This window comes from Pan paniscus, chromosome 7 (genome assembly GCF_029289425.2).
Source record: "Pan paniscus chromosome 7, NHGRI_mPanPan1-v2.0_pri, whole genome shotgun sequence".
In the NCBI taxonomy this organism is placed as follows: domain Eukaryota; kingdom Metazoa; phylum Chordata; class Mammalia; order Primates; family Hominidae; genus Pan; species Pan paniscus.
This window is the reverse complement of record NC_073256.2, coordinates 141,131,820-141,154,865: the sequence shown is the minus strand read 5'-3', so window position 1 is coordinate 141,154,865 and position 23,046 is coordinate 141,131,820. Positions and strand designations below refer to the sequence as shown.

General features: G+C 44.7%; 2 protein-coding genes across 29 annotated transcripts in view; one reads left to right on the top strand and one right to left on the bottom strand.

Moving 5' to 3' along the window:
- Positions 1 to 23,046, bottom strand: part of FAM91A1 (family with sequence similarity 91 member A1) — a 203,298-nt gene that overhangs the window by 92,899 nt on the left and 87,353 nt on the right. For 14 of the 27 annotated variants that reach the window (XM_055116917.2, XM_055116914.2, XM_055116916.2 and 11 more), the window contains one exon: positions 9,886 to 9,968. The exons of 9 other annotated variants lie outside the window; for them this stretch is intronic. The gene's annotated coding sequence lies outside the window, so the exon portion shown is untranslated. Of the gene's footprint in view, positions 1 to 2,686; positions 2,896 to 9,885; positions 9,969 to 23,046 lie in introns of those variants that run through there. 4 more of the 27 variants (XM_055116927.2, XM_055116924.2, XM_055116929.2 and 1 more) reach the window with 4 other exon arrangements.
- ANXA13 (annexin A13) overlaps positions 1 to 23,046 on the top strand; it is a 56,978-nt gene that overhangs the window by 14,997 nt on the left and 18,935 nt on the right. For both annotated transcript variants that reach the window (XM_055116935.3, XM_055116934.3), the window contains 2 exons: positions 9,907 to 9,982; positions 19,913 to 20,007. In XM_055116935.3, the coding sequence (XP_054972910.2) occupies positions 9,907 to 9,982; positions 19,913 to 20,007 (171 nt within the window). The remainder of the gene's footprint in view (positions 1 to 9,906; positions 9,983 to 19,912; positions 20,008 to 23,046) is intronic.

Genomic DNA, 23,046 nt, shown 5'->3' with positions numbered 1-23,046 from the left:
AATTTGACAATAGTGCCTCTCCTACATATACACTTTGCTCACTGGGAGATGGCTGTCTGTTTTGCCTTGCAAATAGCGGTGACTTCATTTTTCATTTTACTTTCTATTTTCTCAACATCAAGAATATTTATTGATCCTACAGCTATGCAAGGGGTTCTTGGCTTCTCTGGTCACTGGACAAGTCTCAGGTCTCATCTAGTGTTTCTGTAAAAGACTATCATTCTAAGAGTTGAACTGAGCTTTTCTTTCTTTCTTTCTTTCTTTCTTTCTTTCTTTCTTTCTTTCTTTCTTTCTTTCCTTCCTTCCTTCTTTCTTTCTTTCTTTCTTTCTTTCTTTTTTTTTCTTTCTTTCTTTTTGAGACAGGGTCTCACTCTGTCACCCAGGCTGGAGTGCAGTAGTGCACCCACGGCTCACTGCAACCTCAGCTTCCTGGCCTCAAGTGATTCTCCTGCTTCAGCCTCAGCCTCCCAAGTAGCTGGGACTACTGGCACACACCACCATGCCAAGCTAAATGTTTAAAATTTTTTGTAGAGACAGGGTCTCATTATGTTGCCCACGCTGGTCTTGAACTCCTGGTCTCAAGCAATCCTCCCGCCTTGACCTCCCAAAGTGCTGGAATTACTGGCATAAGCCACCCTACCTGGCCCAGCTTTTCTATTATTAAATTAAAAATAATAACTTTTAGACAATAACCCCAAAAACCCATTAATGAGAAGTTAATAGTAGAGTTTCTGAATCCAGACTGCATGGGTTTGAATCCCTATCTCATCATACTTGTGTGTCTTGGTTTTTCTCATCTGCAAAATAGGAGGTAATAATACCTACCCCATAGGGTTGTTGGGAGAATTAAATGAGTTGTTATTTGTAAACGGTCTGGACCCATGCCCGGCACATATGAAGTGCTCTATATTTTGCTGTCATTCTCAATTTTGAGTTTTCCTCCCATACATCTCTCTTAGAACTTTAGCCCCTGCTACTCTTTATCTATGAGTACAAAGTGATTTCTAATTTAGGACAAGCTTTTGTAAACAGTCATTTTGAGCTTCCTATAGTAAACTTCCAATTTTAAAGGCACTACACAAAGCACCATGCAAAGGGCTCACTCAACACTCAGCAGGAATCAGGTCAAGATGGAAGAAAGGAATAAAAATAACACTCAGCACTCGCCACGTGTTGAATATCCTGCCAAGCGCTCTTGATACATATTCTCCTAACAACCCATACGAGGTGGGTACTATTATTACCATCTTTCAGATGGGAAAACAGCCTTGGAAAAGATACGGAGGAAAAAACAGCCTCGTGCCTGGTTCAAAGGTAGATGTCTGTGAGAGAGGAGGCAGAACTTATGTGACCTCAAAGAAGAACCTTCCCCAAACTGGACTCAGTTTCCTTAAATCTGTAGTATTCTTAAGATCTATACAAGGCAAGTTTACAATGGAATATTATTCAGCCTCAAAAAAGAAGGAAATTCTGCCATTTGTGACAACTTGAACAAACCTGGGGAACATTATGCTAAGTGAAATAAGCCAGAAAAATAAATACTGCATGATTCTACTTACATGAGGTACCTAAAATAGTCAAACTCATAGAAGTAAAGAATAGAACTGTACTTACCAGGGACCAGAGGGAGGGGAAATGAAGCACTGTTCAACTGGTACAAAGTTTTGGTTACGCAAGATGAATTCGTTCTAGAGATCTGGAGTACAGAAAACTGTACCCTATACTTTATTACACACTTAAAAAATTGTTAAGGTCAATTGTTAAGGTCAAGTGCAGTGGCTCATGCCTGTAATCCTAATACTTATGGAGGCCAAGACTGAAGGATCACATGAGGCGGGAGGATTGCTTGAACCCAGGAGTTCAAGACCAGCCTGGGCAACATAGTGAGTCCCTCTTGCTACAAAAATTTTTAAATATAAAGTATTATTTGTTTAATGGGTTGATGTCAAGTTAAATGTTCTTAACACACACACACACACACACACACACACACGGGGACACAAGGAAACGTTCATAGCTGATGAAATACTTATTACCTCGATGGTGGTGATGATGTTATGAGTGTATGCCTATGTCCAAATTCACCAAATTGTATAATTAAATATACAATATATTTTACAGCAATTATACCTCAGTAAAGATGTTTAAAATATTTTTCAGGAATTTTGAAAAAAAACTATACAAGGCAAGCTTAATCAGAATCACCAATATTGGCGCAAGGTGCCATTAACCAACAGTGGCAATGGTAACAGCTTAAACCGAGGAGAATCAGGTGTGTCTGAGGCTCTCTCCAGCACACCCTTCACCTGCCTCCATTTCGCTCCTGCTTAACAAGCCCAGGCCACTACCTGGTTCTAATCTTGGCCCTGGTATTTAATCTCATTTCATGCCAGCTCAAACAGCAGTTCTCTGTAGATCAGTGTACAGTTAGCCCTCTGCCCTCTGCTCCCTGGCTCTTCCTGGGGGCCCTCCTGGCTCACAGCCCAGATACTAAGCAACCATTGTCAAATATTTACTGAGCAGAGTGCAGCCAGCCAAGGCTTCTGAGGAACTGCACTGGAAATATTAAACAGTCCAAATGCCACTCCCATTGCATTTTGATAATACTTTCAGAGTTTACAAATGACCCTTACATCCTATGTCACCCAGCATCCCACCTCCTACGTGCCACCATCTGAGTGCTTACCGTAATCCAGCACCGTGCTACTACATCCCAAACACGCATGCATCTACACCACACACCACCCCATGCGCAGGTGCATCTCCACTTTAAAGATGAGACAACTAAGGCTCAGAGACGTGAATCAGCTTGCCCAAGGTGGTACAACCAGCAAAGGGCAAAACAGCAATTGAACAGAGTAGGTCTGACTCCCAAGTCCACACTATGTGGACTATTATGTCATGATTAGATGCAATCATGTTAGCACATTGATAGGTCATAGTAAGCACGCAAGTACACAGACTCCCAAAGCATCAGGCTGTGGTCTCTCCCTGGCATGTCTTTCTTCTACCTCCCCTCTCTCTTTTATTTAATTGCTTGTCTAATTCCTACCGCCCTTTGAGAACCAGCACAAATGTCAACTCCTCCTTAAAAATTCCTTTCTCCTCTCAGCTATTTGTACCCAAAAGTGCTTACTGTATCATAATGCAATTGTCATGTGTCATTTACATGTTTATTTCCCTGGGAACAGGGACTATGCTTCATAAATCATGGAGTCAACTTCAACTGGGGTAGTGCTTAACATACAATAGATTTTCAGTACTTGTTTGTTCAAGGAAGATAAGGGAGGAAAAATGAGGAGAAGAAAGAAGAAGAAAAAGAGAACGAGAAAGAGAGGGAAAAATAATTCAGAGTCTAATTTGCCTGTAACATATTTCTTAATTAATTCACATGCCTCTCATGAAACAATCTATTCTTATTGTCCAGCCTTGAAGCTATTCAAGTAGAAAATCAGGACACAAGGACTGACAAGTATGAATGTACTTAAATGAGTGTATTTCTGGCTGTGTTCTGGAAGATGCTGGTTACTATATAATACTTAGAGCAACCAATTTGCAAATCATATCCCTCAGCAAACTCCTTCACACATTCCATCCCCAGAGTTTGCTGCAACCTGGAAGATGTTCCTAGAATGTTCCATTTCTATTATAAGAGTTAAGACTTCCTTGAATTGGACTGGGACAGAAGGCATTTGATCAGGCGTCTGTTTTTCCATTCTGGTTCTTCTGGCTGAGGGTATCAGAATCTTGATTCAAAAGAGCTGACCTCCGTCCTGGGCAATCTGCTCTGTTGCAGCAGGAACATCCCTGAGTCATTTCTCAACGTAGGTGTTTTCTGCATTCTTTCTGCCAAGGTGACACCGCTTCCTAGGATCAGAGCATCTCAGTTTATTTTCTATGCTTCCTCCTTTGAGAAAAATGGATCATTCATGTCCTTGTTTTAGAGGAGGGAACACAGGAACGTAAATACACAGAGAAGGACCTGTAGACCTACTAGAAGGAAGAAAAAACCAAAGTGGAAGTCCCCCCAGCACCAGGGCTGCCTTGTTCATGCACCAGGCAGTGCCTTTCATAGAGCTGACAGCACTTGCTTCCATTTTGGACCTGAGGTCCAGGCATGATGGCCAGCACCTCAACAGAAAGGTATCCCAGGGAGAGTCTCACACCCCATGAGGTGTGAATTTTCACACTCGTCAAATGAGACAGTTAACAAGGTGTGATGTTGGGACATCATGCCAGGCCACCTGGACTCTGCAGTGTGACTGCCCGGTGTAAAATATATGTCTGGAACTTCAGATCCAAGCTGCAGGTGACCAATGAGAAATTGATCTTTAGAGTGCCATTTACAAGGTGAAAACTCCTCAAGCAGGAAAGGGGTTTGAAATATTCTGGAAAGTTTATTGCTGATTTGCCTTCAACAAATATCAATAGTTTCCATTTACAAAGTCCATGCTGTCAGCCAGGCTTGTTTTAGATGCTTGGCATGAATAACTTTAATTCCTCCAGGAACCTTACGTGGTAGGAACTATTATTATCCCCATTTACCATTGTTAGTTTCTAAGTGAGATCCGAAAAAAGTCGGTGGGGTGGCGGGCAGCTGGAAAAACACTCGAGGAATCGCAGGGAGTTTCCACATGGCTTTACTCTTTCTCTGGGCGCAAGCGAGCCTGGGTGCGAGCCTGGGCGTGAGCCCCAAGCCAGAGGTACAGCGTTAGCAGCGTAATTGTACCTTTTACAGACAACAGTGGCTCCAAGCCAAGCACGAGCGCATCTGAGTGGTTACTTAATGCGCCTCACGTGGTGTGGTTACGTAACGTGTGGAGTTGTGCATCTGCACTCCAAACCTGCTGAGACACGCCGCGTCAGAAAGTCGCCTCGGCCTACTCCCGACTAGAGCGCAGCCATCTCCCTTGCAACCATGAAGAAAGTACAGCACAGAGAGGTTCTCTAACTTGCCCGAAGTCACACAGCTAACAAGCAGTTGTGCTGGGACTCAAATTCACTCTGACAATAAAGCCACATTCTTCAACTTTACTATTATATTTTCAGTGGCCACCTATTATAAATATGATGTTGCTTGGGCATTATAAGATAAATATTTGACAAGTATGGAAGATATCTATCCATCTGGGATCAACATACGTGAATTAGAAACCTATGTATCTACATATGGTACATATGTTTGTGTATGTATCTTCATATACATACCTTCCAAACCTGTTAAATCTAAATATGTAGAATTGAAATCTGCTTGGATATCACTTTTATGAAATCTTATAAATACCACAAGGCAAAAAGCGAAGAAATGACCCAAAGAGACAGGGGAAGGACTAACATTTATCTAGCTCCCTGTTTTCTGGCATTTGAAAAGTTATTTCACGTAAACCTCAAGCCTTGCAACACAGAGACTGCTCCCATTTTACAGATGAGGAAATGGTAGCTTAGAGGTTAATGGCCCAAGTTCACACAGCTGCTAAGAGGCAGATCCTCATTCAAACCAGGATTCCTGCGGGCTCAAAGCCCAGACCTCTAAAATCATTATTATTGACGTTTAATATCTTGTGCTGTTTTTATCTGTCTCCTGAGTGTCAGTGCAAGCACTGTCAAAAAATAAACAAAATTGAAAGAAAACAAAACAAGGAACGTTGCCCTGGCTCTACAATGTCTCCTAGTTGAAAACAAGTGGAATATCTGTGTGGTCTCCTAAAGCCTCACAAGCTTGTCAGACCCCATCCTGGAGTACCCCGCAGCCCATTCTGTATCTGACTTGCATTCTCACTGTATGCAGAAGTTCTGCTCAGTTGCTTCAGGTTTCAAAAACTAAATCTCTGGATAGGCAAACAGGCCTGAGGCCCATCGTCAGCTGTCTATCCCATTAACAATGAACAATGGACGTGGAATGTCCGCTCCATCTACATTCCCGAGAAGAAGTTCGGTACCCAGCTCCTGGGAACAAGCCATAGGACACCCGTTCCATCAGCACTGAGCATCGCTGATGAATACAGCCATTGTGGAGGCAGCCCCCACCACAATGAGGGGACAACGCCAAACAGACTGTTTTCTTTTTCTTTTTCTTTTAAAATCACATCACATGATTCTTTCACTTCGACATCAAATATCCTGCTGTTACAAGGAACAAGCCTGAATTATCTTCTCAAGCAGATTAGGAAAGATAACCAACGTGGCTAACAGTGGTTCCTACAGGGAGTCAGGCCACTGGGACCTCAACCTACCCTGCTGATGGTAGCGCCTCTGATAGAGAGTCCTACCCCACATTATTTGTTAAGGTGGCTCACGCCTGTAATCCTAGCATGTTGGGAGGCCGAGGTGGGTGGATCGCTTGAGCTCAGGAGTTTGAGACCAGCCTGGGCAACGGGTGAGACCCCATCTCTACCAAAAATACAAAAATTAGCCAGGCGTGGTGGCACATGCCTGTAATCCCAGCTACTTGGGTGGCTGAGGCAGGAGAATCGCTTGAACCCGGGAGGCAGAGGCTGCAGGGAACCGAAACTGCAACACTACACTCTACCTTGGGCAACAGAGTGAGACCCTGTCTCAAAAAAATTTTTTGAAAAAGGGAAAAAGGAAAAATTAAGTCCCAATATTATCTTCATTCATAGCACATGACTCAACACTCTCCTGCTGCACCTCCCAGATATCAGAGTTACTTGGGATCAAATGACACTTATTTACTAGGTTTTTTGGTCTTGGGCATGTTGAGAGCATTCTTTTGTCTCACCCCTCAGCTCCTACAACTCTGTGATATTTGTATCATGGAATGGCCTCCCTAAAACGGGAAGGGGATGAGGGGCAGGCATGTCATTTAGATCTGCCAGAATCAGAAAATCTGGTTCTAGCCTTGGCTCCCACTCAACCGCTGCCTGGCCAGGTGATCTTAGACAAGTCTCCACACGGTCTCTGCAAGCCCTCACAGCTTCTTTGTGCAAATGAGAAAAAGGTGACCCTTGAGGGGAAGCAGTCCTGCCAGCACCAGGCTTGGCAAGCATGCCCCCAGCTCAGTTCTGCCCCAGCCCCTCAGCCAGGGCCTCAGGCAGGGCATAACCCACACAGCCATTTGCAGAGCCCTGCATCTCTGTTTCAGCGCATTAGTTGTAAAGTGGGACAGATCATGTGTCCCACAAAATTCTCTGCACTGATGAGGCTAACAGGACATAGAGAACAGCTCATGAATTAGCCGAGTGATAGGAGATTTCTGTTGCCCTGATTCAATTCTACCTCACTTCCTGGGCACTCCATAATACTTCGGATGAAAAGCAAAGAAGCCATTACTATTTTGAAGTTGCCACTTCCACACTTAGAGGACCAGATCCTTCAGAATTTGATCAAAAGTAGGGTGGCCTTTATAAGTGTGCAGCCTCTGCAACTGCATAGGGCCCCATGCTCAGAAGGGCCCTGTGCTTGGCTTAATACTCTGATGTTACCATATTGAAATTCTTGGTAATTTTTGAGGAAGGAGCCCTGCACTTTCATTTTGTACTAAACCCAGCAAATTATGTAGCTGGTCCTGCCAACAAGCCTACAAAAGCACCAAATAGCTTTCTTACATCTCACAAAAGATTTGGATAAGGAAAACAGGAGGTATCATTCTGCAACTCCAGAGTCATCCAACCCCTCTGTCGGATCATGGAAGCTCTAGTTATAGAATGCGAGGCAGTATGGTGCGCTGCACAGAGCACAGGCTTTAGGAGGCAAATTGAGCTGGGTTCAGTCCTGCATCCTGCCAGACCTCAAACAAATTATCTAACCTGCCTGAACCCAGGTTTCCTTACCTGGAAGGCAGACTAGTAATGCCCACTCTTCCCTATGCATAATGAAGAAAGGTCTATAAACTGCCTGGCACACAGCAGGTGTACAACAATGTCAGTCCCCTTTCTGGCTTGTTTCAGGAACAGATGCTGCGAGATGGGGCATGCCCTCATGTTCCAAAAGGCAGGGAGGTTATAGGTGGCCCCGATGTTCCTTTCGGCTCTAGGAGTCTATGATTCTCCATTAACTAAAGCCTCAAGCCAGCTCACCTTCAGCCCACAGATATTAGCCAGGACACTTTGGATCGCAAGGATGGAAACCCAACTCATATTAACTTAGACCAAGGAAGTTTGCTAGCTAGTGAAACGGGGAAGCCCAAGGACACAGGCGCTGCTGTGTCCGAGGATTTGTACAATGTGATTCTTTCTCTCTCTCCCTTTATGTAGTGGACAAAATGGGCACTAAGAGCCCTAGACTCACGCACTTTCACTGTAGCAGACTCAGCAGGAGGCAGATGTGTATCTCTCTCAGTATCTATATATCCACCAAGGGAAAGACTCTAATTGACTCTAATCCTGCTTGGATTACATCTTCACTCCTGAACCAATCCTGATTGCCGGAGTCACAGGACACATGCCTACATTGGTGACCAAGGGCAGGACAAAGGGGCTAAAGCCTCATGACTGACAGCCCCAGTGAGGCCACACAATGGGGGAAGGGGAAATAAGGAGAATAAGGATGCCATGCAGAGAAAGGCAACATACCCACTGAGCTGCATGTGGTTGACTGTTCACTTCCACTGGGTGCCAAAGGATATGAAAGCAGGGAGAGTTGAACTGCGGTGCTACTGCCAGTAGCACTTAAACCAGCCTTCACTGAAGGATGGAAAATATATGGACATGCCGGGCGCCGTGGTTCACGCCTGTAATCCCAGCACTTTGGGAGGCCAAGGCAGGCAGATTGCCTGAGCTCAGGAGTTCAAGACCAGCCTGGGAAACATGGCAAAACCCCATCTCTACTAAAAATACAAAAAATTAGCCAGGCATGGTGGCGTGCACCTATAATCCCAGCTATGGGGAGGCTGAGGCATGAAAATCACTTGAACCCAGGAGGTGGAGGTTGTAGTGAGCTGAGATCGCACCACTTCACTCCAGCCTGGTTGACAGAGAGAGACTGTGTCTCAAAAAAGAAAAGAAAATATATGGACACATATCACTTAGGAAAAGCTCCATGAGAAAAGGCAAAGACAGGAAACTCAGGGTGTGTTCCTAGCTACCAGCTGCATAACTACAATTAACCTCACAGGTTAATTGCAGTTTTTAATAGTTATGTGTTTATATTTATGGTTACCTTCCATTTATGCAAGCAATACTGGGTTTCCATTTTTGTGCTCACAAAAATTTCCTTTTTAAGATAACTTTAAGTAAAAACAAATGTCAATTGAAAAGAAAATAATAAGCAAATAATAATTATAAGCAAACAATAATTTGCTTATTATTTAAACATAGGTAACTGTGGATGCAATAGTGCATGTATTGTGCCAATGACTGAAGTATGGGAAACAGCTCAGTACACTATATAAACAGGACTTTACCTTCCCAAGGAGCACCAAAACCAAAACTGTGCTTTTACTGGTTCCTACAGTATCTCCAACAAACCAAATATGTATCTCTTATTGTATGGATGGCAAAGATCCAAGTCACCATATGAACCTGTAATAAGGTCCTAGAACCCTCAGCCTCTGACCTATTCCTTAGACATAGCTGTGTCTCATGACAAAGGGGGAGAACCAGCACTCCAGTACACTGGCTTACAGTATTATTCTTTGTTTCAGAGGAGACACACAAAGGTGGGGTTGATATGAAAATCTCTCATTGCAGAGCTGGCCAGGATGATTGTCCTTGAGAACAGAGGGGCCCATTCTCCTGGTCATCCAAGGCCAGCTGGCCCCAAGGAGTACCAGCCACCTCTCTGGGGCCAGAGTCTCCCCAGCTGATTTCCGCATGTACCAGTGTGTGAAGTGACAGCTGGTCCCTGGTTAGGATGACTATTTGGTCCTCCAGTTTGCTACCGATTTTAGCCAGAGATCATTTAGGAATGCCTATATTGTTATCTCACCTTTTCAATTATTTTCTCCAGGCTAAAGCGAGCAGTCCTCAGGGTTTTGATGTGGATCGAGATGCCAAAAAGCTGAACAAAGCCTGCAAAGGAATGGGTATGAGAGATATTTTGTTGCTAATTTGCTTCTGAAGTTGATTAAACTTGGTCTCATGTCCAACTTCCCCATGATGTTAGGAAGCTGACATCTCACTATCTTGTGTATTCCAAGCTAATGCAAGTCAATCACTTCCACTAACCTCTTTATTAAAGTTCGCAAAATTACAGTAGGATCCTATTACTTTTCAGGATTCTATATAACAGCTAGGAGTTGGATATTGTGACGTTTAATTTGAACTTGAGGTGAGAGAAACTTCATGAGAAGTGCAGTTCATGCAATCCTGGTGTATTAGTCTGTTCTCACACTGCTAATAAAGACATACCCGAGGTGGGGTAATTTATAAAGAAAAGGAGTTTAATGGACTCACAGTTCCACGTGGCTGAGGAGGCCTCACAAGCATGGCAGAAGACAAAGGAAGAGCAGAGGGACTTCTTATATGGCAGCAGGAAAGAGAGAATGAGAACCAAGTGAAAGGAGTTTCCCTTTATAAAATCATCTGATCTCGTGAGACTCATTCACTACCGTGAGAACAGTATGGGGGAAACTGCCCCTGTGAGTCAATTATCTCCCACCAGGTCCCTCCCACAACATGTGGGAATTATGGGAGCTACGATTCAAGATGAGATTTGGGTGAGGACACAGCCAAACCATATCACCTGGTATGATCTAAACCCCTCTGATCCCTTCCCTAGGAGATGGTGGGGAATTGAGTCTGATGAGAGCTGGATTAGGGACCTGGAAGCAGCATGTAGAAGTAGATCGGCCGGGCACAGTGGCTCACGCCTGTAATCCCAATACTTTGGGAGGCCGAGGCAGGCAGATCACGAGGTCAAGAGATGGAAACCATCCTGGCCAACATGGTGAAACCCCATCTCCACTAAAAATACAAAAATTAGCTGAGGGTATTGGCATGTGCCGGTAATCCTAGCTACTCAGGAGGCTGAAGCAGGAGAATCGCTTGAACCAGGGAGTCGGAGGTTGCAGTGAGCTGAGATTGCGCCACTACACTCCAGCCTGGGTGACAGAGAGAGACTCCATCTCAAAAAAAGAAAAAGAAAAAAGAACTAGATCAAGTGAGTAACTGGCCAAGATCAACCATCAAGGGTTGAAAATGGAGAAGCTGTTTACATCCTAAGGGTCAGTGCATGGCCAAGAGTGGGGGACTCTGCAGGAAGTCAAAACAAAGGTAGACCAGGGACCAGGGTGGGATGAGGGAGAGAGCATCTAGGTCTAGGGCCGTGAAGAGAGGCCCTGGGATCCAAGGAAGCCACTCATGACACAAGGTCTAGTCCCAGAAGCCTGGAAGAGGGTGAGATCCAAAGCACAGATGGAAGGATTTCCCTTGAACAGGACAGGGAGGGAAGGCGCTGAGACTGACAGCTGGAGTAGTTGCCTTCATAGGTGTTGTCGGGGCAGAAATTGAAGGCATCCAAGCCTGGTAACCTGACATTGCTCAGTGAGTGGTAGGTGAGGTTGTCTGCTAAAGAGAAGGGTTTGACAATGGAGTATGGGGCTTGAGTGGTGGCTTGGAATAGCCCTTGAGTAGCAGAGAATGGGGAGACGACCAACAGAAGACTGCTGATACACACTAAGGGCCCCACTGAGTAGGGAGATCATGGTTTCTCATGGCTCCAGCCCACATGGTTGTGTGATTTTCCCCTGTATCCTTGGAGGTAGGACGGGAAAAATGGATTGACTCTGGGCTTGCTGATCAGGAGTTCCAGAACAACAAGCAAGTGAAATCATTGAAGGAGACAGAGGGGTCAAGGGGCAAAGTGGATTAATTTCCTAGATTTTCTTTTTTACATTTATTGAGAAACTGTTAAACTTTCAGGCATTGGGCTAAGCACTTTATATACAAAATCTCATCAAGTTCTTACAAAAATCCATTTTCCAGCTGAGGAAACTGAGGACCTGACATTTTAAGTAAGACAGCCACAGTCACCAAGCCAGTAAGTGGGGAACACTGGGATTGAACATATTCTTGTCACTCACTCCAAATGCCACCAATTTAGAGACATCCTAGCTAGGGCACCTCAGCCACATGGCTGCAGTCCTGGAGGGGGTGGGGACAGACTGAGAAGACATTGCTCAGTGTCATTAACAACAGGTAGGAGCCATCTCAGTCCACAGAATGTTTTATTAAATTAATTTTTTGCTTATCGAGATATAATTTGCATACCATAAAATTCACCCTTTTGCAGCATGCAGTTCAGAGTTTTAGTATATTCACAGGATTTTGCGACCATCTCCACTTATTCCAGAACATTTCATCACCCCAGAAAGAAACCTCACACCCGTTAGCAGCCCCTTCCTCCCTTCACCTCCAGGCAATCACTAATCAGCTTTCTGTCTCCACAGATTTGCTTATTCTGGACATTTCACATAAATAGAATCATATGATATGTGGCTTCTTTTACTTGGCATAATGTTTTACAAAAACAAGTGATAGGTTTTTTACATAGAAGTGGATTAGTAGAGATTTACTTTCCTAGAATGGGTGTCATGGTAGAATAAATATGGCCACAAATTTTTTGTATGGCTCCAGAGGAATAAAACTTGGATCCATGGTAGAAGTTCCAAGGAAACATATTTTGCTTTAATATAAGAAACTTGGCTGGGCGCAGTGGCTCACACCTGTAATCTCAGCACTTTGGGAGGCCAAGGCAGGTGGATCGCCTGAGGTCAGGAGTTTGAGACCAGCCTGGCCAACATGGTGAAACCCCGTCTCTACTAAAAATATAAAAATTGGCCGGGTGTGGTGGTGCACACCTGTAGTCCCAGCTACTCGGGAGGCTGAGGCAGGAGAATCGCTTCAACCTGGGAGGCGGAGATTGCAGTTGAGCTGAGATGGCACCACTGCACTCCAGCCCGGGTGACAAAGACAGACACCATCTCAAATATATACACACATACATATATGAAACTTATCTAGCCATAGAATTGTAGCCTTGCCCAAGAAATGTTGAGAAGTCTGCAGGAGTTGGGATTGGGAAGATCTGGCAGGAAAGTAGTACAAGGAATGGCTACATATTAAAACCCATTTATGCCTAGTGTTCCATTATTGGGACACTAAGCATGTGGGAGTTATTTATATCCTACTGCTCAAGGTCATTGCCAAGGTCTGATTGCGAAAATTCAAAAAACTGCAACCTCAGGCATCAATGCGTTAAGAATTCTTGAATAAATCAGAGCTAGAGAATGGGGGGAGGAAGACAGAGAAGGAGGGAGGAAAAGAAAGAAGATAGGGAGAGAGAAGAGAAAGAGAGAAGAGAGAGGGAGGGACAGAGTGAAGGAGAGAAAGAAGAGAAGGAGGAAGAGAGAGAAAGAAGAGAGAGGAAGAGAGGGAGGGAGGGAGAGTGAATGTGCAACCTGTGTTCTCATCTACAAAATGAGGATAACAATGTCTCCTCACATGGAGAGGGATAAAGCAGGCAACGCAGAGCCCAGCACCTCATTGGCCCTCATTGCATGTGGATCTCCTCCTTTGGAACAATATGCTGGGATCCAAAATCTGCACAAAGCCAGTGAGATCGGTATGAGCATGGAGTAGGCACGCCCTTGTTCTCCATCACTCAGGGTGAACTGGGTTGAATGGGGGCTCCCCAAAAATATATCCCCCCAGAACCTGTGAATGTGACTGTTTGGAAAAAGGGTCTTTGCAGATATAATTAAGTTAAAGATCCTGAGATGTGATTATCCTGGATTACCTGGGTGAGCCCTATATCTAATGACAAGTGTCCTTAGGAGAGACAGAGGAGGAGACACACAGAGAAGGCCATGGGCAGATGGAGACAGAGACTAGAGAGATATGGCCAGAAACCCAAGAATGCTAAGGGTTCCCGGCAGAAGCCAGGAGGGGCAAGGAACAGACACTGCCCCGGGGCTGCTGGAGGGACTGTGGGCCTGCCGACACCAGGATTTCAGACTTCCACCCTCCAGAGCTGTGCGGGAATAGGCTACTGTTGTTTTCAGCTATCAAGTTTGTGGTCATTGAATCAGCAGCCTCCCCTCCGGAAACTGAGACAGTGAACAAGTGGGAAGCAGTGACTTGCTCAGGCAGGCAGGACTGTGCCCATTCATTACTTCATCTGTCTTCCTTGCACTCCCATTTCCAAAGGAGAAATGAGGGACTGCGCAGCCCAGCAGTGCTAGCAGAAGAGAGTGACCCCTAAGCACCAGAGCGGGGGCTGCAGCCTCCTGGGCCCAGCCAGGCAGGCTGGGCTGGCATTGGAGCCCAAGGGAAAGCTGAGCCTCCACCACAGCCCCGATCACTGTTCTGCCACAAGGGCCTGGGGGCTTCCCACCCTGTCTGGAGCCCCCTTCCTGCTGAAATGTGACTCGGTATCTTCCCAGAAAATTTCTCGGAAAAGCAAAACCAAGGAGGCCTGGAGGCACTTCCTGAGGCTGATTATTGCCCCGTCTTTGACCTCTGCTGTGAAATTACAGTGTCCAGTGTGTGGCTCCTTCTTTTCTCATTTTTAAAAAAGCCTTTCCCAGAACCACTGGGGACTGGCCCTGGTGCCTCAAACCATTGTAAGTATTTACAGGAAATCATTCAGCGGCACTGCTTATACGATACACATATTGTGAAATGTAAAGTGAGGTCACTGTTCAGTGACTGGGTAGTAGAAACACCCCCCGGATCAACCTGAGACCTGGACTCGAAGAACTTGGGGGAAATCCAGTGTTGTTTTCATGGCCTCCCCCGACGTCCAGGTTGTTGCTGGGCCGTCTCAGGACTGTTTTGCAATCTGGTTTCTCGCCCTTTTTTTTCTTTTTTAGCTTTAAAATTTCATAGATTTTTATTAGGTTTTCTTTATTATTATTATACTTTAAGTTCTGGGATACATGTGTAGAACTTTCAGGTTTGCTACATAGGTATACATATGCCATGGTGGTTTGCTACACGCATCAACCCGTTATCTACATTAGGTATTTCTCCTAACGCTATCCCTCCCCTTGCCCCTGACCCCCTGACAGGCCCTGGTGTATGATGTTCCCCTCCCTGTGTCCATGTGTTCTCATTGTTCAACTCTCACTTATGAGTGAGAACATGCAGTGTTTGCTTTTCTGTTCCTGTGTTAGTTTGCTGAGAATAATGATTTCCAGCTTCATCCATGTCCGTGCAAAGGACATGAACTCATTCTTTTTTATGGCTGCATAGTATTCCATGGTGTATATGTGCCACATTTTCTTTATCCAGTCTATCATTGATGGGCATTTGGGTTGGCCTCTTTTTTTTTTAAAGCATTCCCAAAAAGAACATCTAAAAATCACTATTATTTTCAATATTAATTTCATTTTCCTGATTATCCAGTTGTGGACTCCATGTGGCATCAGAGTATGGAGGATTTCTATTGGTCCTCGCTACACAGACCCATCTGAATATCACATACAACTTAAACCACTTCAGAGACAAGGTTCTGTCGTGATGACATGCAAACTTCCTCATTCATTCATTCATTCACCCATCAATTCATTCATTCATATGTGCACATGTTTAAGCATCCGTTCATTCAGCAAGTCAGCTGATAAATACTGACAGCCTTCTGTGGGAATACCATGGTGAACAAAATACTCTGCTCCTGTGGAATTTGCCATGTGTCCTGGCAGAAACAGGAAGAGCAGGCAGCATGACAGACACAGAGGGCGAGATGCCTCATCTGTCCAGGAGTGCGCAGGGAGCTGAGACCTGAAGGAGAAGTAGGAGTGGAGGTGAGGATCGGCGTGTTCCAGATGAGGGGAACAGCCCATGCAAAGACCCAGAGGCAAGAAAGAAAGTGTTGTTTGTTCTAGGAGCTGCAAATCATCTACAAAGTGGGTGGAAAGTAGCCTGGGAGAGGACAGGTAGGAGGATGAGACTTTGAGAGGCCAAAAGGCCCCATAGGCCCCCCTGCAGAGTTGAAGCCTCATTCTGCATTTGAGAGGGCCTATACTGAAAGCTTTGAAGCAGAGGGGTGAGCAGGCCAATCTGCACTTCAGAACGGTTGTTCTGGGGGCAGTGAATGCCAATTGGAAAAAGCGAGAGCAACAGAGGAACTTGCATGTGGGTGGTATCCATAGTTCTGCTGAGCGATGGGGTGGAGATGAGGATGGAGAGAAATGGGTGCATCCGAGAGGCACTAAGGAGGTGGAATGGAGAGGCCTTAGTCTGATTGAATGTGGGGTGAGGGAAAAGGGACAGCCAGGCCTGAGCCCCAGCTTCCTGGCTGGCCCAGTACAGTGAGTGGGTCTCCTGCACGCAGAAAGGCTCCTTCCGGGCTTGGCACCTGCCAGGATCCAGGCCTGAGAGGCCAAGGCCCTCGTCTGGGACAGGAGTGGCCTGAATGGAAAGAAAGAGGTAGGCTCAAGAGATATTTACAAGAAAAAGAAATCCCTTTTGAAGTGAGATTTCTGACACTCAGAAGTTTTTTTTAAAAAACCATAATAGTGTCATAGAATGAGTAATTGGATTCCCATGATGGAGGCGAAGCTCCGGGAGGAAATGAAGGAGGACAACGTGAATCCCAGTGTTGAAACCAAGCCAGCACCAGGCAGGCAAGTCACTCCTGCTATTTTTGCAAGTGAGGTCCTCCTAGAATTCTGTTTCTCCAATTGAAACCAAACAGCTAAATGTTCCCAGAGCTGTAGAGGTGAAAATACTCTTTGAGGTTAAGTGAACGGTTCAAGGACCCAAAGGTTTGGAACATGGTTGTCACATCAGACCCCTGCTCAGGCCTGTCTTTCCAAGTCGCCTCTCTGTCTTTCCAAAGCTGACTCTGAGGGCTGGTGCTGGAGCAGAAGGAGGGTTAAACGGCTCACATTTTTTTGCCAGGGCTCCCTTTTTTTTCTCTACCCCATCTCTAGCTAGTTTCCCTCCATTCATTTCCCATCCCCATGGCCTAGATTTTTCCTACTCTCAACCCTTCCATCAAAATGCATTGCACGATCTTGTTCCTTCAGGATCCTGATGGCTCAGCTGGGTGGCAGCCATCATCTAGGTCCACCCACCAACCAGAGCAAGACAGCAGTAAGTGGCACCGTAACAGCACACACTGCCATTTAGTGGCCACTCCCTAGAGCCCAGGTGTCGGGCTCAGAATGTCAGTACTGCAGTCTTGGATAATCACTGCAATGATCCTAGAAACATACATGTAAATAGTGTGCTGTGCCAAAACAGAGGAAGCAGAAACTTAACAAGTGTGGCTGAGATTAGGTGAGTAAGCCTTGGGCTGCTCTGTGCAGAGATGGATCTAGAAGAGTAGCATGACACCAAACTGCGGGAAGTCTCGATGCCACCATAAGGGATTCTGATGTAATTCTAGGAGTCAAGAGGAATCACTAAAGGTATTTAAAGTATGGTGTGAAGTGAACACATGCAAGCTTCCCAGGGTGGACTGCAGAGATCAGAGCCTGGTATCGGGGTGAAGGCTAAAAACACTTAGGGCCTGTTAGGCAGTGACAGTAGGAATGAAGAAGAGGAACAGGTAAAAGAGTTGTCTCATAGGTGAGACAGGCAGGACTTGGTAGTATTTGAGAGTAAAAAAGACAGGTGGGCCCTCAAAGGTGACTTTGGATTTTCTCTAATCCATGTGATGCCATGCACTGAGACAAAGGAACAGGATGAGGAGTGGATTTAAGGATAGACAAAATGAGTTTGGTTTAAGCTACAATGGAAGTTGAAATGCCTTGGGAGATCCGTGGGAAGTTGACTACAGGCAGCTGGAAATAAGATCTGAACTCAGAGGAGAGATTAGGGCTAGAGGCGCTGATCCTGGAGTCATCAGTCAAAGGGCGAAAGTCGCCTGGGAAAGGAGTGACTCCAATAGAGAGGAGAACTGAAAATCGAGTTTAAAAGGCCAGTGGAAGAATACAGGCCAATCAAGAACCCTGAGAGGGAGGTGATGGAGAGGAGAAAGGAAGGACTGGGAAAGGAGGTACAAAGCCATCTAGGAAGGTGTTTCACGCAAAGAATTGTCAACCGCAGGCCGGGTGCGGTGGCTCATGCCTGTCATCCTAGCACTTTAAGAGGCTGAGGCAGGTGGATCACCTGAGGCCAGGAGTTTGAGACCAGCCTGACCAACATGGTGAAACCCCATCTCTACTAAAAATACAAAAATTAGTTGGGCATGGTGGTGGGTGCCTGTAATCCCAGCTACTCAGGAGGCTGAGGCAGGAGAATTGTTTGAACCCAGGAGGTGGAGGTTGCAGTGATCATGCCACTGCGCTCTAGCCTGGGTGACATAGCCAGACCCTGTCTCAAAAAAAAAATAATTCCCGACTGCAGAATTCAAATGCTGCAGAACAGTCAGGTACATGCAGGAACGGAGAAGAGGCGCTGCATTGTGCCTCAGCTTCCTCTTCTGTAAATAAGAGCTTGGACTAGATAGTCTCTAACATTTCCTCCAGCTCCAGAGATTGCTGACTGCTGTGCCTTGATCCCACCGAGCTCGATCACTGGGGTGAGCAGTTCATGGAGGGTGGTCCCTGTGCACACCCTGCATGGATGTGAGGCAGTGCCAGGCGCGTGGTCATTTACATCCCCTGGTGTCCCGGGTTTCCCACGTGCATGCTTAGGACCACCGCGGACTGGACCCACACTTGGATTCTCGCATTTCATTCTCACAATAGCCTTGTATACTATTACCCTCATCTTAGAGGTGGGAAAACTGAGACTTGGCAAGAAAAATCACTTGCCCAATGTCATGCAGTCGGTACAGGGTGGAGCTGTGATTTGAATCCAACCTGAATAAATCTAATGTGGGGTTTGATGGTAAAACAGTCTTTCTTATTCCCACACTGGAAATACCTGTGTCATCTTTCCGATCCTGGTTCCTGGTTCAAACAAGGATATTCTCCCCTTCTTTCTTATTCACTATAGTTTTCAGTACTGATCAAATTGCTGCCGTGAGCTTGTATTACTTTGAGCATCAGGGGTAAAAAAGCTTTTAAAAAATAACATAATTTAAAGGTAATAGGAGTTAAAAGGGGCAACCTCCCTTCATGGTTTCAATCAAGACTTCTCTCCTGAGATTAACAAATGTATGGGTGGGGTTAATATTGTAACAGTTTCAGCCTATATCTTAATCTTGTTCATGCAATTGTAAGCACCCAGAGGCCAAGGAACAGGCCATCTTTTTCCTTGTTGTTTTTTAAAACATTTTAGTTGAGATATAATTCATGCACCATATAATTCACCCATTTAAAGTGTTCAATTCAACAGTTTTTATTATACTCACAGATGCATGCAACCACCACCACAGTCAATTTTAGAACATTTTCATCACTTCAAAAAGCAGCCCTGGACTCCAGCTACCATCCCCCTAGGCAGCCCACCCACCCCCAGCCACTAGTATACTTCCAGCCTCTGTATATTCTCCTGTTCCAAACTTTCATACGAATGGAATTATATAACATGTGATCTGCTATGATTGACTTCTTTCACTTAGCATAATGTTCTCAAGGTTCATCCATGTTATAACATCTATCAGTAATTTATTCCTTTTTCTGGCCAAATAACATTCCATTGTATGGATACCCCATATTTTGTTTATTCATCTTCAGGTGATGAACACTGGGGCTGCGTCCACGTTTGAGCTATTATGAGTAATGCTGCTATGAACATTCACATGCAATTGTTGGGTGGACATATGTTTTCATTTCCCTAGGAATAAAATTAAGGAACCAGCCATACTCGTTCCTCTTTCCACCACAATGCCTAGCACTGTGTGCCATGTGCTGCGAGGCCTCAATGGCTATTTGTCTAAGTGAATGAAAAGAATATAGTTTTCAGCACAAGGCATCAAAGCTAAGGGTCCGTTGGGTTCCATAGACACCTCCAACCACCTTTAAGCTGTGAGTCCTGGCTTCCTCAGCCTGGACTAAAATAAACTTCCATCTTGTTTCTTATTCACTGTGGCTTTGTTTGTTTCTCCTGTATTTTAGGGACCAATGAAGCAGCCATCATTGAAATCTTATCGGGCAGGACATCAGATGAGAGGCAACAAATCAAGCAAAAGTACAAGGCAACGTACGGCAAGGTGATTCCAGGGGTGGTCAGCAAGCGTGCACCCAGCCATGGCCTCAGCCGTCTCGGCTTCCTCATGTCCCCAGGCCACGCAGAATATCTTTATAGCTTTATTGAGTCAGCCCAGGAGGAAAAGTGAAATAACCACTTAAAAGCATTAATGGAGTTCAGAAAAACTGAAATTGCTTTGTTAACTCAATAGCCTGTAAAATCAATACTCTTAAACTCATTTCTTAAATTGACTTCATTTTTCTATGAAGACCCTAGTCTTTTTTTCACTTAATTGGGACTAACTGTACATATGTAGATAGATCAGTAATTTGAAAATCAGTTTCCACAAGTGGGTCTTTATACAGGAATTTTTCATAAGCGATTGTTACAGAAAACTACCAAAAAACCCTCCATTGTATTAAGCTATCAACACCTATTTTTCTTTACATTTTCTTTCTTTTCTTTCATTCTTTTTATTGTTGAAAATAATTTTATAGAGAGAAGTCTTCAAGTATGCGTTAGGCTTTCTTATTTCTTTATTAATATATAATGAACACAACTTAAACTTTTCTTAATGTCATTAGAATTATCATTATGCAAAATGAATATCAATTATTATGCTGTATTCTCATTTATATTTTTCAAACTTTTACCATTTCAATCACTGTAGGTATAAATAGATATATAGAAAGATGAAGATGGGTTTTCCTATTTATTTGATACTGAGCAGGTAACAATTGCTTCAGGCCTTGGTCTTTTCATGGATAGAAAGAAGATGATAACTTAGCTCCCTTCTCAGGTTGCTGGGAGAATCAGTCAGGATAATGCCAGCATGTACCAATACAGGAAAAAGCTATGATAGCTATGATTGTTTCCATTTTACAAAATCACACACCTAAAAAAAAAAAGAGAACCAGGACTCACATCCAAGTCTCACATCCAGGTCTCCTGACTTCAAGAACAGTATCCATTCCTGGAGGACCCAGTGCCATAAATAGAGCTATTTGCTTGCACACTAAATTGCCCAAATGGCTGTGCTTTTGTGCTTTTTCTGCTTCTCTCCTTACTATTAGGTTTGTCAATGTAATTTTTGATGAAAATAAGTGCATCTTCAGTTCAATTGCATTTAATTGAATGCATGAAGCTGAATGTGTGTGTGGTTTTTGTTGTTGTTGTTGTTTTGTTTTGTTTTGAGACGGAGTCTCACTCTGTTGCCCAGGCTGGAGTGTAGTGGCATAATCTTGGCTCACTGTAACCTCTGCCTCCCGGGTTCAAGCGATTCTCCTGCCTCAGCCTCCTGAGTAGCTGGGATTACAGGCGCACGCCACCATGCCCAGCTAATTTTTGTGTTTTTAGTAAAATTTTTGTATTTTAATTTTGGTCAGGCTAGTCTCAAACTCCTGACTTCGTGATCTGCCCACATCAGCCTCCCAAAGTGCCAGGATTACAGGCATGAGCCACCGTGCCCGGCCTGAAGCTAAATTTTTATCCCTGTCAACATCCCTAACTCCAGTAGCCTCCCAAAACACATTCACCCTACCAATATGAAAAGTCAGTCCAGGCAAGGTGGCTCACACCTGTAATCCCAACACTTTGGGAGGCCAAGGCAGGAGGATCGCTTGAGCCCAGGAGTTGGAGACCAGTTGAGACCTTCATCTCTACCAAAAATAAAAAATTAGCTGGGCATGGTGGTGTGTGCCTGTAGTCCCTGCTACTCAGGAGGCTGAGGCTGGAGGGTTGCTTAAGCCCAAGAAGTTGAGGCCTCAGTGAGCCGTAGTTGCACCACTGCACTCCAGCCTGGGTGACAGAGAGAGACCCTGTGGAAAGGAAAGAAAGAAAAGAAAAGAAAAAGAGAGAAAGGGAGGTGGGGAGGAAGGGAGAGAAGGGAAGGAAGGAAAGAAAAAGAAAGAACAAAAGAATGAAAGAGAGAGAGAAAGAAAGAGAGGAAGAAGGAAAGAAAGAAAGAAAAATCGGATACAATGCTTCTTAATCTTTAGTCTTTAGTCTAAAGAAGAGTAAATGGATTCAAACTGAAAGCCTAGGGGCCCTGTTAAAACTTAAATGGGCATGTTCTGGCGCAAAACTTTGTGATACTTCATTTGCCAATCATTTGCTTACTTTCTGGTTCTCAGCTGTGTTTCAGAGAACTGAGACTGCCAAAGAGATAATCTAGAATCCCAACATCACAAAGCTAGAAGATGTTAGATATGATCCAATCTCAGCCCCGTGTCAGTTGACCTCCAAAGAGAATAACCATCCCATGGTAACAGAGTCAGCAGGAAAACCAGGAGTAGAGCTGAGCTATCCCGAGCCTTCTACTCTGCCCAGACAGAATGTAAGCACACAAGGATTTGTTTTTATGCCTGTGGCTTGTAAGAGTGGGAAGCTGGGATTTTTCTTCTCTGCAGCTGTATATAATGCCCACCTGGCCTGAAAATATATTTCCAATTTTTAGATGACTCCACACCATAGAGTACTGACCACAGACCTGCCTTCACAAGATGCAGTGTTGGCTGGAGCAGCCACTGTGGGGCAGAGGCATAATATTACAGCCCCCTTGTAGGACTGCAGATCCCAGGGCTTTGGACAAAAATACTCCGGGTTTTCCTCCCAGGCCAAGAGCTCAGAGCTTCATTTGAAAAATAGTTGATGTGCCTCCTCTTAGAAAATTGTTTGCAGCATGGGAGATTAATGATAAGCATTTGTTGACCGTTTAAAATATGTCAGGCACTAATGCTCAGTATTGACAAGGATTGTCACATTTAATTCTCCCAAAAACCCTGTGAGGTCAGTCTAGCACTGTCTCCATTTTCTAGAGCTGAAAACTGACAGTTGGTGAGATTAAGTACATTTCTAAGGTGACAAAGGTACTGTGGCTGTGTTCTTTGCCACCATGCCACACTGCTGGGGAGCTGCCCACCCTATGCTATAGTTTGTGTCCTTGAAATGCCAGCTTGTCTATGGGCCTCCAATCTGAGCCATCCCAGGCTGTCACTGTATGTGAAGGTCTTTGGTTTAAGTTAGGGCATTAACTACTCTAGGTAGGCTGATGCCCACCCTT